Source organism: Chionomys nivalis, chromosome 2 (assembly GCF_950005125.1).
Source record: "Chionomys nivalis chromosome 2, mChiNiv1.1, whole genome shotgun sequence".
NCBI lineage: Eukaryota > Metazoa > Chordata > Mammalia > Rodentia > Cricetidae > Chionomys > Chionomys nivalis.
Window position 1 is genome coordinate 77,558,048 of NC_080087.1, and position 13,135 is coordinate 77,571,182.

Genomic DNA, 13,135 nt, shown 5'->3' on the forward strand with positions numbered 1-13,135 from the left:
AAACAAAACTTTTTTTTTTTTTTTTTTTTTGGTTTTTTTTCAAGACAGGGTTTCTCTGTGGTTTTGGAGCCTGTCCTGGAACTAGCTCTTGTAGACCAGGCTGGTCTCGAACTCACAGAGATCCGCCTGCCTCTGCCTCCCAAGTGCTGGGATTAAAGGCGTGTGCCACCACCACCCGGCCCAAAACAAAACATTTTTAAAGGAAATATGGAAGCTGGAGAGACGGCTCATCTGTTAAGGGTGCTTGCTGCTGTCTTAAAAAAAAAAAAAAAAAAGAGAGAATTTTCTTCTCTCCCAGGAGACACAAGTTTCGTTCATCCACCCATACCAGGCAGCCCACATGCCTGTAAGTGGCATACATAAATAAAAACAAGTCAATCTTAAGAAAGAAGAGAGGAGTCTCAGTCAGACATGGTGATAAATATCAGGCAGGGGCAGTTCACACAGCAAGTGTTGTGGGGCTGCAGGGACAGACCTCCCGCATCACAACTCAGTTTATTTTTCTTTTAGACAGGGTCTCAGGTAGCCCAGGCTGGCCTTAAACTTCCCGTGTGAGTGAGTATGACTTGACTTCTGATCCTCTTGCCTCTGCTTCCCATGCGCTAGGATGGCGTGGACACTACTCTGCTGGGCTCACTAAGAGCTCTGCGCATGCCTAGGCACTCACTAAGCCAACAGCCTGTTTTGAGTTCTTAACACATCTGGAAGAAGGGTGAGAGTCAGAGGAGGGAGGGGGTTCCAGTGTTCCTTTGCAACCTCCACCCTTCCTTTCTCTCCACAGGTCAAGCCCTTATTCAGATCTTCCCGAGACCCCAGCACTACAGCAAGCTCAGCCCAAGTGGCTCCTCAGACATACGCCCAGTATGCCATTGCCCAGCCTCCAAGAGGGGCTGGGGCCACAGGGCACACAGGCTCTGAACCTGTGAAGGGAGAGAACCCCAGCCAGACCCTGAAAACAGGAGCCAAATCCAATAGTATCCTGGTGAGCCCGCGGCAGGTGAGCAAGGAGATGGAGCTCTGGGGGTTCCTGGTGGGAAACCCTGTTGCAGGGGTTAGTGTGGGATCAGCGGATCAGTGGTCTGAGGTTCACACACTCTCTTCTCACAAATACTGTTCGTTCATGCCTTCATTCATGCATTCACCACTTCATTCCTTAATTCCTTCCTGCAGTCCTTCATTGTATGTAGGTTCCGCCATTCATGCATTCATTTATTCCTTTATGTGCATTAATTCCTATATGCATCCTGTTTCTTCATTCATTTATGTGAATATATATGTATATACATACATACATGCATGCATGCATACATATCCCTTCACTGATGAAGTCATCCGTTCCTTCATATAGGTACCTCACCATTCATGCATTCACTGATGGTTTGTGGGTTGAGAGTGCCCCAGCTCTGCCTGCTAGGGCTGTCTCACTCAGCTCCTCACCCCAGGTTTGTTCATTTAGTCAGCACCTATAGGGAGAGTACTCGATGAAATTCTGCCTAAGCACGAGGCCTGCCTGTTGGTGTGGGTGCTGGGAACCCCCACGAAGGGCTGCATTTTACTGTTGTTGCCACTGTACCAAATGAGCCCCATATTTATTTATTTATTTATTTATTTATTTATTTATTTATTTATTTAGAGAAAGGTTCTCACTATGTAACCTGGTTGGCCTGGAATTCACTATGTCACTATGTAGACCAGGCTGACCTCAAACTCACAGAGACCCGCCTGCCTCTGTCTCCTGAGTGCTGAGATTAAAGGTGTGTGCAGCCACACCCAGTGGTGTGTGATAATGGAGGATTTTGATGTCTGTGGTACCTTCAATGAATTACTTCATTCATTCCTTTGTCCATGCATTAACTCTTCTGTGCATTTAATACCTGGGGTGTCATGGCATGGGGACATAGCCTGGAGCTTCCACACTCCTGCCCTCTGGGACTCACCATGCCCCCAGCTACAGGGCCGCTCTTGAACCTGGTCCTTTGGGGTTGCTGTAGATTACATCATAGGTTCGGATTGGTGCCATCTCTAGCTATTGGTGAACACTCAGCTTTGAGCTCCTCCCTTCTGTGGAGGTGGGGGTGGGGCGGATAATCCCAACCCTGAATTCTGAGCTTGGGTTTCCTGCGTACCAGTATCTGTTCTGGACCAAACAGGAGGCACCATGAGTCACCGGGACAACACAAGGTGTTCCCATCCCTCAGGCATCCCACAGGGCTTAGGAAGTCTGTGCCAGATGCTATCTGTCACTCAGGAAATTCCAGTTGTCTTAAGAATCGGGGTCAGGGTGCATGCAGCAGAACCAAAGACTATCTTTGTGTCCTGTCCACAAGAGCTTCAGGAGGGCCAGGTCTGGAACCAGGAGGTCAGAGTCCAGGTGACCACAACAGCAGGTCACAGCTGTGTTCCCGGCATGAGTTAGAGCTGGTTTTCTTGAACACTTTCAGCCCTGGGCTGTTGATTGCTGAGGATGTTGTCAGGGCAGCACAGGGGAAACTGCCTGCTTCCTTCGGGCCTGGGGAGCCATGGCGGAGCTTAGCTGATGCCTCTGATCATTTGCAGGGTGGCCACGAGGTAGTGTGATGGTGACCTCGGCCAGAGAGGTGCTGTAATGCTGGAGGAAGGTGTTGGCAGGGTGCAGATTCCACCAGAGGAAGGGAAGGAGAGGTGCGGGACAGGTGTGGGGTTCTGGAAGCTGAGCCCTCTCTAGGAGGGGCAAGCATGCATGTTGTGAGGTTGCAGTGAGGGCTGGGATCCAGAAGAGAGGAAGAGAGATTGATGCTGGGACTGAGCCTGAAGTGTGTGTGTGAGGGCCGTGGGGAGGGCCTGAGGAGTGGGGGCTAACATGCAGATTCCAGGCTTTGGGGTGGGAGGTGGGGGACAGGCTAGTGCAAGGATCACCCCATTAATGGCTTCTGCCTGTCTCCCTTCGCAGAGGGGCAACCCTGTATTGAAGTTTGTGCGCAATGTTCCCTGGGAATTCAGCGAGGTGACCCCTGACTATGTGCTGGGCCAGAGCACTTGTGCCCTCTTCCTCAGGTGAGTTCGGGTGCTCTGAGGGTTAGAGTCCTGCCCACAGCTTTGCCATTTTGAGCCATTCTGTGGGGGAAACTGTGGTTCAGTGTTGTGGGCTCTGGGCCTCTGCATGGCTGTGCTGAAGAAGGAGTTGTGGCCTTCTTCAGAGCAACAGTCGCTGGGCTAGACCCCAGGTTGTGAGGGAAGATGGCTGGGGCCTGAACCCTGGATCTGAAGGGAGGCTGGATTTCTATATCTGAGGTAGAAGACCTGGGGTCTATTTTCCTGGGTCTGAGGAGAAGGGCAGGGTCCTGACTTGAAGGAAGAAGCCTAGTGTCCAGCCTCCTAGAACACCATAGCCAGGCTGCCCTTTCCTGTCAGGACCCTTCCTTGAAGTCATCCCTGTTGGTTGACTTCCCTGGGCCCCTGGCAGTGCTGTCCCCCTTGCTGTGCATGCCAGTGAGGTGCATAAGGATGCCTGGGGCCTCGGGGACACTGAGACCCTCAACCTGTCCCTCCTTGTCTCCACCAGCCTCCGCTACCACAACCTCCATCCAGACTACATCCATGAACGGCTGCAGAGCCTGGGGAAGACCTTTGCCCTGCGTGTGCTGCTGGTCCAAGTGGACGTGGTAAGCAGGGCTTCCAGCTGGCCTCCTCTTTCCATGCAGCTTCTTCATGGAATTAACACATGGGCTGCTGAATCCCCTGTAAGACAAAGCACCTAAAACCTCAACGAAGAATGGATTTTTATCTGAAGTTGCTACAGGTCTCCCGCAGAGCCTGCATGGGCTGGAAGGTGGGAAGGAAAGGTTGCTAGAACCATCCTTACTGATGCATCCTTGCCATCCCATCTCTCTGGAGATTCAGGCAGGAGAATCAAGAGTTCCCCAGCCAGCCTGGGCTACAGAGTGGGACTTTGATCCAAAGGAAAAAAAAGATAGGATTCCTAGCTCAGCAGGAGAGCCACTACATACAACCCCACCCCCACCCCACCCCATCATGAGGGACTGGGAGGGGGGGGGGATGTGGCTCAGTGGTAGAGCCCCTGCCTAGAATCCCCCAGTGAGGGGCTGGGAGTGTGGCTCAGTGGTAGAGCCCCTGCCTAGAGTCCCCCAGTGAGGGCTGGGGTGTGGATCAGTGGTAGAGCCCCTGCCTAGAATCCCCCAGTGAGGGGCTGGGAGTGTGGCTCAGTGGTAGAGCCCCTGCCTAGAATCCCCAGTGAGGGGCTGGGGTGTGGCTCAGTGGTAGAGCCCCTGCCTAGAATCCCCCAGTGGGGGGCTGGGAGTGTGGCTCAGTGGTAGAGCCCCTGCCTGGCATGCACTAAGTTACAGTATTATAGGAGGAAAAGCTTGCACCATGCCTCTTCACCTAGTTCCTGGCCTTTACCTAAATATCTCTTAGATCTTGTTCCTCATCTATTACCACAGCCTGTCATGTCAGATCCACAGTTTTTCCCTGCTTGCAGACCTAGAAACCATCCCTTCCTTCTTTTCTTCTTTCCTTCCTTTTGTTTTTTGGAGACAGGATTTCTCTGTCTCACAGATCCGCCAGCCACTGCCTCCCGAGTGCAGGGATTAAAGGTGTAACCATCACCTGGCTCATTCTGATTTTTATTTTATTTAAGTCTGATACAAAACTAATTTTTAATTTTTTTATTTAAAATTTTTAAAATCTTGCATACTAGTCCCAGTTCCGCCTCCCTCCCTCCCCCAGGCTGGCCTTGAACTCATGGCAGCCTCCTGAGTGCTAGCATTAGAAGCTTGAGCCAGTGTGCTCACCTCTCCAGCCTTTAGTCTTTTTTATATTTATTTTTGTATTGATTTTTATTGAGCTCTACACTTTTCTCTGCTCCCCTCCCTGCCTCTCCCCTCCCCTTCAATCCTCTCCCAAAGTCCCCATGCTCCCAATTTACTCAGGAGATCTTGTCTTTTTCTACTTCCCATGTAGATTGGATCTATGTAAGTCTCTCTTAGGGTCCTCGTTGTTGTCTAAGTTCTCTGGGATTGTGGTTTGTAGGCTGGCTTTCTTTGCTTTATGTTTAAAAACCACTTATGAGTGAGTACATGTGATAATTGTCTTTCTGTGTCTGGGTTACCTCACTCAAAATGATGTTTTCTAGCTCCATCCATTTTCCTGCAAAATTCAAGATGTCGTTTTTGTTTTTCTGCTGTGTAGTACTCCATTGTGTAAATGAACCACATTTTCCTTATCCATTCTTTGGTCGAGGGGCATTTAGGTTGTTTCCAGGTTCTGACTATGACAAACAATGCTGCTATGAACATAGTTGAGCACATGTCCTTGTGGTATGATTCATCAGCCTTCAATCTTAACCCTCCTTTCATAATAGCCACTGGACGGGTCACCGTGCATGGATCTCAGGTCGGCCTCCTCTTGCTCACTCTTCCTAGCTCCCTAGGCCCTGCTTTCTCCTCCCTTCCATGGTGAGTGAGAGCCGGTGAGACGTGACCTCCACTCAGCTTCCCAGGCTCCTGTCTAAGCTGCTTTATTGGATATTGTTTTAAAGAATTGGAGAAGTATTTTTTACATTTATTAATTTGTGTGTGCATATGTGTGGACACACACACTCAAAAGTCAGAGGGCAACTTTTAGTGGGTTGATTCTCTCCCCTCTTGTGATCTTGGGCCTGAAGACAGGCACCAAGGGTGAAGATGCCCATGAAGCCCTGCACATCCACTGTGATTGGTTGATTGAGGCAGGGCTCCACAGTGAGACTTGGGAACCACAGCAATGAGATTAGCATACCACCACACCAGCTTTTTGGTCCACGCCAGGGCCTGAACTCGGGCCCTTGTGACTTTACTGGCTATGCCTCTCCCTGGCTCAGCTATAGGATTCTTATGCTGTAAATCCCTTCGATCTTCTAGGTCTCCACTTCTGCCTTTCTTCTCTTCCAGAAAGACCCTCAGCAGGCCCTGAAGCAGCTGGCTAAGATGTGCATTTTAGCAGACTGCACCCTGGTCCTGGCCTGGAGGTAAGACACAGACCCCGCTTTCCCCATCCATCCACCGTGCCAGCCCATCCAGCCTGTGTAGGTGGTTGCTAAGCCAGGCATGGGGACACAAGCCTATAATCCCAGCTCTGGGGAGTCCACGGCAGGGGGTCAAGAGTTCAAGGGCAATCTGGGCTAATGAGACCCAGGGTCTCCTACTTCCGTGGGTGCCTGGTACAGGCACTGCCTCTCTCAGAGCCTCAACATTCTCATGTGTAAGATGGTATCTTCTCTAGTTTTTTGTTTTGTTTTATTTTTCCAAGATGGTTTCTCTGTGTAAGAGCCCTGGCTGTCCTGGAACTCCCTCTGTAGATAAGATTGGCCTTGAATTGACAGAGATCCACCTGCCTCTGCTTCCTGAGTGCTGGGATTAAAGGTGTGCACCACCACCATCCTGCAAGCTTTTTTGTAGAGTTATAAGCACCAAGGCAGATGACAGACCAGACTTGTCCAGGTTAGACCAAATAAATGACTGAAGGAAGTCTGTGTCTAGTGCTTCTGGTTTGTTGTTTCCCAGAATCTCCATAGCCAAGGCTATCCTAGAACACTGCAGTCTGCCTGCCTCAGCCTCCTGTGTGCCACCACACCTGGTGTCCATGTATAGCTCTCTCTAGAGCTCTATATTGGCTCACCAACAAAACTACAAGTAGATAGTCCATTTCAGGAAAAAAAATAAACACCCCTTCCTCACACCACAAGTGAAATTAAACCCTGGTAAATTAATAGCTTTCAACTTTTAAAGAGACACTCAGGGTTTGCAAGAGCTGGGGCTGGCTTCATTGACAGCTTCCTGACAATGCAGGAAGCTCCAGTTCTGTTGCTGCACTGAATAAACCTGTAGTAGAGGCTCACACCTGTAATTCCAGCACTTGGGAAGTGGAGGCAGGAGGATCAGAAGGGCAGTGCAATCTTTAGCTAAGTAAGCAGTTCAAAGCCAGCTTGGGATACGTGAGACCCTGTCCCAGAAAGAAAAGAAATCTTAGCCTGGGTGAGGTGATGGACATCTGTAACCCTGGTGGCAGGAGGGTCATTTCAAAGTCAGGCAGGAATACATAGTAAGGCCTGTGGTGGTGGAGGTGACACAGGAAAAAGGGAGCTGGGCGTGGCTCAGTGGTAGAGCCCCTGCCTAGAATCCCCCAGTGAGGGGAGGGGGCGTGGCTCATCCACAGAGGTTAGGTCTCCTGAGCTCCAGCCCTAGCCTGACTAAACGACTGTGTGAGAACCTACCCAACAGGGCTCACTGCTGACAGGAGTTGGGGCTGGGATTGGCCTAGTTTCTGGAATTGTCAGCAGTCCTATGAAGGAAAATCTGAATGACAGCTCTCACCCTGGCTGACCTGTGTCCTGTACCCAGCGCGGAGGAAGCAGGGCGGTACCTGGAGACCTACAAGGCTTATGAGCAGAAGCCTGCTGACCTCCTCATGGAGAAGTTGGAGCAGAACTTCCTGTCCCGGGTGAGACTGCCTCCCTTGTCCTTCTGCACCCCTGACCTGGGGTGGCTTGTTCCTTTGCTAGCAAGTCCATTCACACTGCTGCCCTCCTTCCCCGTCCAGCCCTCCCTCGGCATCTACCCGTCCGGAGGGTCTTTTAAGCACAAACTAGACCTGTGCCCTTAGCTCTGACCTCCTAGCCTGCCCTCGGCATCTACTATCCCATTCCCTCTGCTAGAATCCACATGTCCTATGCCAGCTCTGATGCCTCCTCCTCCAGGAAGCCCTCCTTCATCCTCTCAGCCTAGTACCCCAGTGTCATGATGCTGCTGTGACCGCACCACCACCTGGCACTCAATGGCCACTTGAATGTTGTTGTGTAATCAGTTGATGATTTACGTTGCTAATGAGGGACTCTGCTTCCATGTCTTTCTGGGTGTTCTCCTGGGGACTGATCCAGCCCCAGGGTCTTGTGTCCATAGCTGCACCTACACTCCCCACACTGGACACATTGGCTCCACAGACATGTATGAGCCCGGGGGAAGGAGCTGACCTTATCCTAAGGGAAGCAGAGGGAGAGGAGAGACTCACCCAACAGGGAGCCAGTGTCACCTGGCCCTGCCCACTCAGCCATGCTAAAATCCAGGCAGTGGTGGCGCACACCTTTAATCCCAGCACAGAGGAGGCAGAGGCAGGTGGATATCCATGAGTTCAGGCCAGCCTGGTCTAACTGTAGGGCAGTCAGGGGTACATCAGGAGACCCTGTCTCAAAGGTGAGTTACCCAGGGTGGGGCCTCTGGGAGGGAGACATGTTCTTAATCACTGGCCATCTCTCTAGTCCCAGTTTTGTTTCTGGAGGCGGAGGCAGTATCTCCCTATGCCCACAAGGCCTGAAAACGGCTGTGGACCAGGCCGCCCTCACTTTCGGGGCTCCCCCTGCCCCTGCAGTCTGAGCAGTACTCCCAGGCCCAAGAAAACATCCTGTCTTTTTCCTCCAGGCTACCGAGTGTCTGACCACTGTGAAGTCAGTCAACAAGACCGACAGCCAGACCCTCCTGGCTACATTTGGAGTAAGAGACCCCCTGGCGTCCCCTCCTCACTTCCCCACGGTCCCACACCTCCCTGGGGACATCCCAGGCAGCAGGGACAAGCTAAGTTGTAGAGCACATGGCCCCTGATTCCTCCATTTCACCTTTCAGTCCCTTGAACAGCTCTTCACTGCCTCACGGGAAGATCTAGCCTTGTGCCCAGGCCTGGGCCCCCAGAAGGTGAGCACTCAGGGGGCTGCTACAGGGACTGGGGTGAGGATAGGTCCCAGATTAAGGAAGCGGTATAAAATCAGAGGTTCTCATGACCCTTCCACAGGGGTCACCTCAGACCACCAGAAAACAGATATTTCCATTACGATTCATAACAGTAGCAAAGTTACAGTTACAAAGTAGCAATGAAAATAATTTTATGGTTGGGGTCACAGCATGAGGAACTGTATGAAAGGGTTGCAGCATTAGGAAGTTGAGAACCACCGTTATTAAGTGGTGGTTGTTTTCAGACAGGGTCTTAAGAGTTCTAGCTGGCCTGAATCTTGCTATAGACCAGGCTGGGCCTGAACTCAGCTCCACGGGTTTCTCCCTGCTGAGATCACAGGCATGAGGCACCATGCTTGGTTTAAAAGGCTCTGTAGGATTTTTCTGGGGGGCTGAGAATGTAGCTGAGTTGGTAGAGCGCCATCGTGGCACACAGAAAGCCCTGACTGATCCCAGCACTGCGTAAATTGAGCGTGGTAGGCACTTGGATAACGCAGGAGAATCCAAGGTTCAAAGTCATCCTTGGCTAAATAGCTAGCCGGGCCAGCCTAGGATTTTTTATTCTTATTTATTTTTTGAGACAAGGTTTTGCTGTTGCTTTGGAGCCTACCTGGCCTGGAACTACCTCTTATAGACCAGGCTGGCTTCAAACTCACAGAGATCTTCCTACCTCTGCCTCCTGAGTGCTGGGATTAAAGGTGTGCGCCACCACCCCACCGGCCAGCTCAGCCTAGGACTCTTGACACCATGTTTCAAATTGTATGTTTGCTTCTTTTACTTGTTGTGTTGAGACTTTCTCAAGTAGCTCAAACTGAGTTTGGCCTTGTACTTCTGATCTCTGGCCTCAGCCTTCCAAGTGTTGAGATCCTTATCCTGCCAGCCTCCTGCCTTATTCTAGTTATTACATAGCCCAGGCTGCACTGGAACTCACTCTGTTCTTTTTTTTTTTTTTTTTTTTTTTTTTGGTTTTTTGAGACAGGGTTTCTCTGTGGCTTTGGAGCCTGTCCTGGAACTAGCTCTTGTAGACCAGGCTGGTCTTGAACTCACAGAGATTCACCTGCCTCTGCCTCCCAAGTGCTGGGATTAAAGGCGTGCAGAGTGCGGGATTAAAGATGTGGCCACCACAAATGGATGAGTATTATGGTTCTAAATGGCCCGCTTACAAAGAGTGGAGAGACCAGCCTCCTGGACAGTCTCAAGCAGAGCCCAGACCTGCAAAGCTCCTCCAACCTAGGAGGAAAGAGCCACAACCACAGTCTAAGCAGACGGCCTTTAATGACAACCTAGGAGGAAAGAGCCACAACCACAGTCTAAGCAGACGGCCTTTAATGACAAGCTCTTCTCCCCTGCCCTTAGGCTCGCAGGCTCTTTGACGTCCTCCATGAACCCTTCCTCAAAGCGCCCCGGCGACCCGCTGCCACCGAAGCCCCAGTGTTGCAATAAAGCGTTTTCCAGGCCCAGGCTCCTGCTGGGTGTGCTGACGTGTTTGTTTGAGGGGGGACACCTGAAGCTGGTTTCTGTCAGCCTTCCTCGGCTCTGTTAGTTCCTCAGTTTCCCCAGGATGGTAGTAGGGCCCTTCTGCTTTTTCTACTGTCCCGTGGGAGACATCTCTCAGTGGGGAACGGTGTCTTACACTCCACTTTCCTGATCCTTCTTCTTCTTTTTCTTCTTCTTTGTGGATCCTTGAATTGCTCCAGCCTCAGGTTCCTCGGATTCTCTTGGGTCAGCCATCTCAGATGGGGGATCTATCACCTGTCCTGTCTCTTTCTTCTTGCTGGGTGCTGGAGCCACCTGGGGCTCAAAGTTAGCTGCAAGCACAGCTTCTGACACCTCTGCCTCCAAAGCCAGCGTCTCGCCCAGCCATTTTTCCTTTTTCTTCTTCTTGGTCTTCTTGGGAGACACAGGAGCTGCCTCAGCCTGAAGCCCATGTTCAGAAAGTTCAGGCTCTGTGGTCACTCTGGGGAGCCCCATATCTGACTCCATCACCAAATTCTGCCTCTTTTCTTTTCTCCTCTTCTTTGTGGGGGACAGAGGGATGGCTTCCTCCTGGGGTTCCACAGTGATCTGTGGCTGAGAGCCAGCCACGGTGGCCTCCACTGCTTCCATCCCTTCAGCTTCATTCTGCCTCTTTCTCTTCTTGGTGGGGGACAGGATGGTCCCATCAGGAGGCTCTGTTTCCACCACAGATTCCATGTGTTCCAGCTCCTCTTCTGGCTGGAACGTCTCTGCTCCCACGGACTTGCTCTTCCTCTTCTTGCTGCTGCTGGCAGATGGGAATGGCATTCCCATGGGCTCCGCCATCTCTGCCATGGACTCTACTGCCTCAGCCTCCAACATCTCTACCTTGCCCACCTGATGCTTCTTTTTCTTCTTCTTCCTCATTTCTAGAGCACTCGAGGCTGTGTCCACCTCCATGGCCCCATGCCCGTTGACTGCCTCCTGAATATCTGAGGCCTCTGCGACCTTCCTCTTCTTTTTCCTCTTCCCTGAAGAGGGTGACCTCAGAGCCATGACTGACCCAAGCCCTGTGACCGGAGGGCTGCCTCCAAAGGCAGAGAAGCGAGGCCGCAGGCCGGCAGGGATCTGAGGTGGCAGGCTTGTGGGAATGGGCTGCAGGGGGACCCGAGAGATAAGATATTCTTGAAGACCCTCCATGATCCTTATGCTCCCATGGGGGGCTGGGGCGCAAGTGAGTCTTCCTCCTGCCTCTGTTGACGATGCCAGCAAGGTGGCTTCTCCAGCCCGAGGGCTGCTGGTAAGGACCCGGTATCGGCACCTCTTGCCATCCAGTTTGCCCTTAACAGTCTTCGAGCCAGAGAGAGGTACACGCCGCCCATTGAGGCTGAGGAAAGAAAGGGAGAAGGCAGAGGCTGGCTAGATTCTTTGCACAGCGGGAGGCCGGGGCTAGAAGCAGCTTTTCTGGGCTAGGGTGCAACTCAGTGCTAGAGCCCTGAGTTTTGTTTTAACTGACTTCTGTGGTGTGGGATTTGTGTGAGGCCTAGAACTCCTGATCAGCCTGCGTCACCTCCTAGGTACTGCAAACAGACATGTGCCACCGCTCCTGGCTTGCTTGCTTCACAGGGTTTCTCTGTGTAGCCCTGGCTGTCCCGGAACTCACTCTGTAGACCAGGCTGGCGGGGAACTCGGAGATCCACCAGCCTTTGCCTCCCAAGTGCTTCATGTCACGACCCGGCTCCACCCGGCTCCTGTTTCTTGAGACAGACTCTCTGTGTGTGAGGCTAGCTTGGTACTCCCTAGCTCATGCTGGCCGTGAAGCCTACCATTTTCCTGCCTCAGTCTCCTGAGTGCTGAGATTAAACCTAATCCCCATCATTAACGGCTAAGTAATGTTTAGGGCAGGCAGGCGAGGGACGAGGCTCAGACATGGAGTGTGTGCCTAGCATGAATGGGCCCTGGATTTGATCACCAGCACTGTATAAAACTGGGCACAGTAGCTGTACTTGGGAGGTAGAAGCAGAAAGATCCAAGTTTAAATACTACATAGGATGTTAAGATTCTCCAAAACAAAGCCAGGCGGTGGTGGCTGTGCACGCCTTTAATCCCAGCACTCGGGAGGCAGAGGCAGGAGGATCTCTGTGAGTTCGAGGCCAGCCTGGTCTACAAGAGCTAGTTCCAGGACAGGCTCCAAAACCACAGAGAAACCCTGTCTCCAAAAAAAAAAAAAAAAGAGCTAGTTCCAGGACAGCAGGATAGACTCCAAAGCTACAGAGAAACCCTCTCTTGAAAAACAAAACAAACAAACAAACAAAAAAGATTCTCCAAAACAAAGAATATGTGACACCCACTTGTAGTTCCAGAACTCAAGAAACTGAGGCTTAGACGATGCTGGGACTTGGAAACCAGCCTGCGCAGACAGAATAAGGCTGCTTCTCTGGGTTGTCAGAAAGGCTGTCTACAGTTCTAGGTTCACGGTGTGGGGTGGGGTCAGCTTCCAGGGTGTGTGTGTGGGTACTCCTAGCAGGTGGGGTGGGAGCCACCACTCACCACTGTGGGGCGAAGTCTGCAGGGGCTTGGATAAGCCACACTTCTGTATCTGGAAACGTCAGCGCCTCCAAGGAGAAACGAGGGGGATCCGAGCCTGGAGATACTGCCGTAAAATTGGGGGGGCAGGAGAACCGAGTAGCGCCTGTGATAAAAACGGGGTGTAGGGCTCCTTTTGACACTGCCAACCTCTCAAGGTGCCCGTAGGTCCCTTCCCTCCTGGAGCCCCCCTCCCAGTCCCTTCTGCACCCGGACCCTCCGCTCCACTCACCAGAGGCCGGGGTGCCCGCCATCCCAACGACCTGCGCTGAACGCTGCCCACCACGTGGACCCTGGAGGTGGAGTCGCACCCGGAAGCGTCCAAGTCGCGTGCGAGA

At 52.0% G+C, this 13,135-nt stretch overlaps 2 protein-coding genes across 3 annotated transcripts in view; one reads left to right on the forward strand and one right to left on the reverse strand.

The window, feature by feature from the left end:
• Positions 1 to 10,219, forward strand: part of Ercc1 (ERCC excision repair 1, endonuclease non-catalytic subunit) — a 36,751-nt gene extending 26,532 nt beyond the window's left edge. The window contains exons 4-11 of one of the 2 annotated variants that reach the window (XM_057761672.1): positions 782 to 997; positions 2,930 to 3,033; positions 3,542 to 3,641; positions 5,928 to 6,004; positions 7,377 to 7,476; positions 8,451 to 8,522; positions 8,652 to 8,720; positions 10,113 to 10,219. In XM_057761672.1, the coding sequence (XP_057617655.1) occupies positions 782 to 997; positions 2,930 to 3,033; positions 3,542 to 3,641; positions 5,928 to 6,004; positions 7,377 to 7,476; positions 8,451 to 8,522; positions 8,652 to 8,720; positions 10,113 to 10,199 (825 nt within the window). In that variant the 3' untranslated portion in view covers positions 10,200 to 10,219. The remainder of the gene's footprint in view (positions 1 to 781; positions 998 to 2,929; positions 3,034 to 3,541; positions 3,642 to 5,927; positions 6,005 to 7,376; positions 7,477 to 8,450; positions 8,523 to 8,651; positions 8,721 to 10,112) is intronic. The other variant, XM_057761673.1, reaches the window with a different exon arrangement.
• On the reverse strand, positions 9,768 to 13,089 carry Polr1g (RNA polymerase I subunit G). Its single transcript, XM_057761671.1, has 3 exons — positions 13,030 to 13,089; positions 12,762 to 12,903; positions 9,768 to 11,598 (listed from the first exon to the last, which is right to left on the reverse strand). The coding sequence occupies exons 1-3, from the start codon at positions 13,049 to 13,051 to the stop codon at positions 10,386 to 10,388; spliced, it is 1,377 nt and encodes a 458-aa protein (XP_057617654.1). The 5' UTR covers positions 13,052 to 13,089; the 3' UTR covers positions 9,768 to 10,385.
• Between the last annotated feature and the right edge of the window lie 46 nt (positions 13,090 to 13,135).

Coding starts and splice junctions, on each gene's coding strand:
- Polr1g (XM_057761671.1), bottom strand. CDS start 13,051: ATGGCGGGCACCCCGGCCTCTG. Junction 12,904..13,029: donor GGCGGGCACCCCGGCCTCTG/GTGAGTGGAGCG, acceptor TTTTTATCACAG/GCGCTACTCGGTTCTCCTGC. Junction 11,599..12,761: donor GCAGACTTCGCCCCACAGTG/GTGAGTGGTGGC, acceptor TTCTTTCCTCAG/CCTCAATGGGCGGCGTGTAC.